At 37.6% G+C, this 7,466-nt stretch overlaps 1 protein-coding gene across 3 annotated transcripts in view; it reads right to left on the bottom strand.

The window, feature by feature from the left end:
- Nucleotides 1–7,466, bottom strand: part of LOC105819766 (neurexin-3-beta) — a 615,260-nt gene that overhangs the window by 307,269 nt on the left and 300,525 nt on the right. For all 3 annotated transcript variants that reach the window (XM_012656066.1, XM_012656067.1, XM_012656068.1), the window contains exon 4: nt 4,065–4,098. In XM_012656066.1, the coding sequence (XP_012511520.1) occupies nt 4,065–4,098 (34 nt within the window). The remainder of the gene's footprint in view (nt 1–4,064; nt 4,099–7,466) is intronic.

Genomic DNA, 7,466 nt, shown 5'->3' with positions numbered 1-7,466 from the left:
TTCTTACATATTTGGAAATAGAGGGCACTGTGGGAACTTCTAAATTTCTAAATTTGAGTCAAAACTCAAGCTCAGAGTTTGCATAGTAATTTTTTAATGCAAAATCTGTATCATATATCTTGATTAGGATGAGCACAGTAAATCTGGAGGTGCAGTGTCTTATTCATTTTTTCACTTATGAAAAAGGAAGACTTTCTGGAATAGTTTCTCCATTAGAGCAAATAAAAAAGACAATGCATCAATTGATTTTTTTTTCTTCTAAATCACAAAATCATCCAGCCTTCTGCTTGTGGAAGGCAAGAATGTATTTCCAGTACAGTGGAAATAGGGATTGTGTGGCAGGAACTGAGTCTCTGTGTATTGCCAAGATAGGGAGAGAGGTAAAAAGAAAAAATACAGTTAGACAAATAGCCTCACAGTAATAAACCTTAGATCTTAGTGTATGTGTGTGCGTGTGTGTGTGTGTCATTCTGACATCAAAGTATTACCTGACATCTCAAAGTAAGAACATTCTGAAAATACCCATTTTTTTTTTAAAGTCTAAGAGCCACAATCACATATTTAAAAATGCATCGCATCAACACAGAAATTTTAGGTTCAGGGAATGCTCTGAAGATGTATTACTTCAGGGCACAATTACCTTTACCCTGCCCTGCCCACCTGGCCAAATGGCCATTCTGAGCACAATTATTAGCCAATGTTCTTCTGTTATTATTACTCCTCACTTCTATTTCAAATGGTGCTTGTGACTAAATGGTGTTCGTGACTAAATGGTGTTCTTACGCACAATAGAAGCAATTTGTTCCCTCTGATGGAATTGAAATATGAAGAACAGCAGTGGAAGCAGCATAACTGATAAATTAGGTTACTTCCCTCACTATCTGAGTCATGGATTGAGCATTTGAGTCATACATTGCAATCCTCACAGGAAACAATATTTACTTTATTGATAAAAGCCACAGGAAGAGTCTCCCAGCTCTAGATAAAAACACGATCATCTAGAAAATACAGGAAACAATATTTGGGTCTTTTAGACTGGCTAGCCCTGGTCAGTTCATTTAGTGAGAACTTTTTTTTGAGGTGGTAGTTTGTTGAACTTCTACAGAGTGGGTAAAATTGAGGTCAAAATCTACATGACTGATATATTTGGAACATGTAGTCTGTAATCTCAGGGCTGATTTCTTGAAAGTTCTAAGCACTTTGCTCATTAAGAAGGCTCAACACATATTGACTCATGAGAAAGAAGCTTTGATTCATCTGAAATTGACAGAGAATGAATGAAGTTCCAACTAAGTGACTTCACTAAGTGACTTTTAGAGATATTAAGGGTAGATTACAGATAAAACCTGGATGTCCCTCAACCTGAACTCCAAGCGATACATCCCAAATCAAGGGGCTCAGAGCTTAACAGACTCAAGATAATCTTGTTTCCTTCAGAGGGATAGAAGCAATGTGGAATATCTGGATACATTTGGCCCAGTATTTGTGATGAATAACATTTTTTTGACTCATCATTTTCTATTTCTGTTCTTCAGCTCCATTTAATTATGATCAAAAGAATCAAAATATGCTCTAGACCCAAAATAGAGGTATCCCTATTTGGGGAAGTCTCCAGAACAGGATGAATTCTCAGATAGGTCTAGCAAGGGGCAAACTTTCATCTATCTTTGCATCCAAATATTCTGATTTTAGTCCTGGAATTGAAGACACTGAAAATTCTGGTGTCTGGGATCTGTCTCTGAGTTATCACAACCTTAGAATGGCCACTGGCATGACCACTGGTTCCAAATTCTCAAACATAGATCCAGAAGGTCCACGTGTTAGATTGACTAAGCATATTCCAGCCTAGGAAGTTAAAAGTAGCTAAGAATTTTATAGGGCTTGTGTTTTCTTTTCTGTCTGTAGAAATAGTCAGAATAATAATTTTATTATTGTCCTGTCTTATACTCCAATGAAAACAATAATTATCAAAACAACCAAATGAAAACGAAATCATGCTGAACATAGAAGTAGAAATCAGCAGATGTTCTAACAGCCACACACCAAGAACAAATAATAGTTAAATACTGCTAAGTGAAGAAAAATAACATTCAGAAGCAAGAGCCAGGGGAATTAAGTAGACAGATTGTAATTAGCAATTACCTAAACTGAATCATGTCCAGGACATAAGGGCTAACATCACCTCTACCATTCTAAGAGGTGTCCTGGGATTTTTAATAAACTAAAGTAATAGGAGCCCCCTTCCCATTTTGTTTCCCATTAACACATGGAATTCCAGTCCTGTTTTGTATCCACAGGTCAGTTTTGATCAGTACAGAGAATTTTTTGCATAAATAAAAAATATACTATTTTTCATGTGTTTCATGCACAGATTCCAAAATCACTAATTTAAAAATTCATGTCAATTTGGATACAAGCTAGTTTAAACTACATTTAACAAAATTATGTCATTCAAAGGTCAAAATATTACTGTCAAATTAATACTTTAAACAAATTGCCGGAGAACAACTTACTGCAATACTTACGTGCAACCTTACAAAGAATGAACTGTATAGGAAGCAGGTAGCAGCGAGGTTCAGGATGGTGTTCTGGCAAGCTAATTACATGCAGTCATTATGAGATCCTTAGAGCAGGATCTCTATAAGCAACATTCTATTATGGGTTTAAATTATTTGAAAATGATAACCCTTTATTTCTTTAAAGATTATATACAGTTATTACCAACGTAAATGTGCATTTCTCCTCAATTAAACTACATTACTGTGTCTTCACTGCCCATATACAATATTAGGAACATCATGATGATGTAATGATATCTAACTCATTTGACATTGCTACAGAATGAATGAAGTACTCCATCTAAGTGATATTTACAGATCATCAAGGGTTATCTCTTTATATTAGAGGGGGCAAAAATAAATAAATTAAAATGTCAAGTACTTATTGAACACTTGCCACGTGAAGGGTGCTGGGTTTGAAGCTGTGTCCAAAGTGGATTACATCATTTCATACTGAAAATTACTTAACCCCGGTGATGTGTGATTGGGCGTTTATGGTTGCATGACTCTGTAATGCAATGAAGCCTCCTAAGTTATAAGGGGCCTCCTAAGTTACAGAGGGTTAGTTGTTCCTGTAATACATGTTTTCTCCATGGGGGCAACAATCACAGCAAGATTTAGCTTTGTCAGTGGAAATTCTGGGGTAAACTGCAGGGTTTGGAAAGAAGAAAACTCAGTATTAACTGAGTAGTGGTAATGGGTCAAGGAGAGAAGGAGAAAGGAGGAGGGAGGTAGGCTCCTCAAAGGAAAACAAAAAGCAAGGAAAAATTCTGTAACCTTTGAGTTCCCTCCCTGTTCAGCTTTATCCCAGAGGCAAAAGTGCAACAAGGAGAGGCTTTCTGCTCACACCTTGTGTTAATTAAATTTGCTCCATGGAGTTCATTATTAGAGTTAAGGTGGCAACTAAATGCCTTTGTTAGGAGAAGGGTAAGAACCTGCTAAAGATTTGCTCCCTGGGCCTTGTCAGAGCAGAGGAGCCAGGCTCAGGAGCCACCCGCTGGAACATACAGATCCCCTCCCCAACCTCCCTCAGAAAAAGATCACAATAAATTTGAAGCTGAAATAGGGGACAAGAATCCACACTAAGCTTTGGTTAAAGTGATGAAATTGTGTGTCTGTTCTTTGGTGCCTGTATTCTTTCATTCTTGCTCCAAATTGAATTATTTTTCTTAACAAATATTAAAGATTGTAATTTGTGCTTAATGAGTAATTCATGCTGATATTTTCATAAGAGTCTAATTATGCAGGAAGCATAATTGGCTGGCTCCCGCACTCTCCTCATTCTTTTCCATTAACCTAGGAACAGTCTATGCGCTTAGCTTTATTCCCTATACACGGACACATCTCTTTCTCTCAAAGAATCTATCAGATGGCCTTTGAGGTATTATTTAGCCTTGGTTTTACAAAATTTAACTCAATAGGTGCCAACAAAGCTGTCTTTTTCTGGCTATTGGTAATTCCCGTCACTCCAACATGGCAAGGCGAAAACTCCCCGCTTATGTTAACACCCAATCCCGAGTCGACAGGTTCTGAGCATCTCCTCTACCAGTGACAGGACTTCTCAAACTTGAATAAAATACCGGCCCTCTTTAAAAGAAAAAACCATTCTTGGAGACCCCCAGCAATCATTCAAATCTTTTTTATGTTAACATTACATAAATATATACAAACATAAAACTAGCTATGACCCACTTATGCTTATAGCCCGTAGGCAACCAATACCAATTTACAAACTGAATACAAATCTAGAAGTTATAACATTTCGATTAACAATATTACTTTAACATGACAGCTAATATTGCTTAATTTGAACAAAATTATCAATCCCACAGTAAACATTAATATTCTGACCTCTCTGGCCCAGGTTCTGCTGAGGCCATCACGCTCATACCAAATATAGCTTGCTGTGATTCTATTCTCTCCCCTAATTTTCTCCATTTGAAATGGTGTGAAACCTTTGGTTTTAAAAGCACACTCTGGCATCATTTTATCTTTTGCTTGGCACAAATGCATTTCTTACATTCTCAATCTGGCTCTGCTCTTTTCTCAGTAGCCCTTGACAACCAAAGCAGGACAGGTTTGGTCCCCATGTAGTTAGGAACACAACACAGGCTTTAAGATCCTGTAGAAGTACCTGGTTATGAGGTAGGTGGTCAGCAAGATCATTCAGAATATGCTTGCATTATAATGTTTTGGATTGTCATTGACATGAAATACACACATGCATCCACTACTCTCAGAGAACTCTGAGACCCCTGAGAATATATTCTTGGAAACTCCTTCCCTGCATGCACAATTTGTCTTTGTGATCTGTGGCCCAACAAGCTTAACCATCAGGGTCCTGAGGTCCAAATAAAGTGTGGGAGAGATGGGGTTCGGTTAGGATGGTGGTCATGATTTCTTCTTACTATATTTAGCACTTAGCTAACATTATCATTTTGGTCTTTTCATAAATGGGTTCTCAACATTTTTGAAATTCCACCTTGAGCATTAGGTTAAGTTCTACTAAAGATGCATGGCAAATTGAGTTAATGCCAATCACCATTACAGACTTTCACTGTTAGCTATTTGAGGGCTGACGTCTGAGACCCAAACCATATTCTCTTTCTCTCAACGTCCTCTTTTATTCCAAATTCTCTTAAGGGTCAGCACACCTATAAAGTGTACACCCCCCACACCACTATGCAAAGAAAAATAGTTAGAACCTAGGAATATCCTTTTTTAAAAGACTCGTAATATGCTATATTATGAAACATATTAATACACTTACAAGTGTAACTTTGCATATTATTAAAAACCATTACCCTAAGGTCATATTATGCCAAGCATCACTGCCTGACTCTCTAGACCATATTTTTCTTCTTTCCTGTAAGATAGACCCTCTGGATCACTTATTTCATAAGGACAGAAGCCCAGTACATAGTTGGGTCTCTTCTGGCTGCTGCTTGGCCTCATCTGGGCAGTAATTTGGGCTCCCTACCCAGAGAAGTCAATAGGGCCCAGCTATTTACAAGAGGGATGGCTGCTGTGCCCCACTCAGAAGCATTTGAGGCCATTTTCTTTCACTGATACAGGAGAGAGATCCACTTACAGTAGAAATGCAGTCAGTTTGCAGAACTGAATTCAATTACCCAGCTCTGCAACTGGCCATAGTGTGCCCTGTGGTTAGAAGAAGGGGAACAGCATAAAGGGTTTATCTTGCTTTCTGTTTTCCTTTCCTTTCCTCTTTTTTTTTTTTTTAAGAAAAAGTATTAATTGAGCTTGTTAGCTTTCACATTATTTGTGGGAAGCTCCTCTCTGATAAAATGGGGATTTATTTAATGAGACCTGATTTTGACAGAGTGCATTGTAATGGAAAAAATTCCTACAGTGAACAAGTCAAATATTAAGATTAATCCCTGTCAATTTTATGGTCACATCCTTAAAGTTTAGACTTGGATTTTTCAGGAAGTTAAACACCTCCATTTTTTGCATAGCATATCGATTACTCCCATAAGCCTTTGAAAACTGATACCCACAAAAGATCTTGCTCCATACACCAACAATGGGTGTCCCTCCTCAAAGAAGCTGCTGGACATCAGGGCACAAGTGAAAGGTGAGAATCCACTGGTAGGGGCCTGCGTCAACTATATTCATTTTGACACTTACGGTCACTAAAATTCTCTAGGCCTCAGTTTCCTGTTCATAAACTCACTATAATATTATCCTCTATAGATAAGAAGATAGCATTTAAAAGAGTCTGTCATCTGCTTTCAAAGAAATAATATTTATGTAAAAACTAAAAAGGGTTTTGCAAAGAGCTGGCCTTTCAGTGTTACCCTGCTGAAGACCCTAATTACTCCTGAAGAGTTTACAGAAGTTGAGCTTATTCGAGTAGGTTATATGTTTTTTTTTTTTATCTTGTGTTCAAGGCCTCACATATTGTGAATTACTATGGATCTTATGTGCTCTCCAAAGTTTTACTCATGCTCAGTGAAGAACTGACACAGAAAGAGACAACATGAACTGAGAACAGATTCTAACTGTCAGTCAAAACAATTAGTAGGAAAAAAATTAAACCCATCCACAAATGTCTTTTTATTCCTAATTCGTTTTGCTTTTTAGATTTATACAGTCCTAGAAATACAGGATGGGAATCTATCTGAAGGCCAAACAAGGTAAGTTTTTAACTGACTTTAACACAAACTACGGCTCTCCTAAATTCTTAACTTCTAAGCTAAGCTGAAGGGATCAGCATGTTAAAGCAAATCCAAAATTGTACGGCATTTACATGGAAATCAGTGGGCCTTCAAAGTCCCTTCATCACTAGTTATTGGGCAGGAATTAATAGGGATATAGGTGTGGAACTGGCAGAGAGATAGCAATTTGGTCATGTTATCTGATGCCAGCATTTTTGTTGATACACCAGTTGATTTGTATACCAGGCAGTATCTTTCTATAAGACACAACAGACTGGTAGTTCTAATGGTGCCAACTGTCATTGAGATCAATGGTCCAAGCATCCTCTTCACTTCAATAATAAAGGCAATGCTGCTTGACAGGACAGGCTGGAAGCAGCAGAGTGACCACAAGGGATGGCATTATTCATGCATTTAAATGACAAATGACATTCACACGCATCCCACTCCAAAAGTGGGACCTATAATTTGCAGCATTATAGCACTGAATCTGTTTATTAGAGTAGTAGAATGGGAATAAGGACACCTGGGTTTTATGTCCAACTCTGATATGGTATATGACTCCAGGCAAGTCATTTAAACTGGCATTCTGAAACGGGTGTATTGCCACCTGCTTGGTGGAAGAGAATCATATGAAAGATCTGACATTTATATGATGCTTAAATATGTTTTAGACCAATTTAACTTGAAAGTCCAATTTATAATGACTGACTTAGACTATTTCTAGAAA

Source organism: Propithecus coquereli, unplaced genomic scaffold (genome assembly GCF_000956105.1).
Source record: "Propithecus coquereli isolate 6110/MARCELLA unplaced genomic scaffold, Pcoq_1.0 Scaffold5, whole genome shotgun sequence".
In the NCBI taxonomy this organism is placed as follows: Eukaryota; Metazoa; Chordata; class Mammalia; order Primates; family Indriidae; genus Propithecus; species Propithecus coquereli.
Note: the sequence above shows the minus strand (reverse complement) of the source record. Positions and strands in the feature narration are given on the sequence as shown.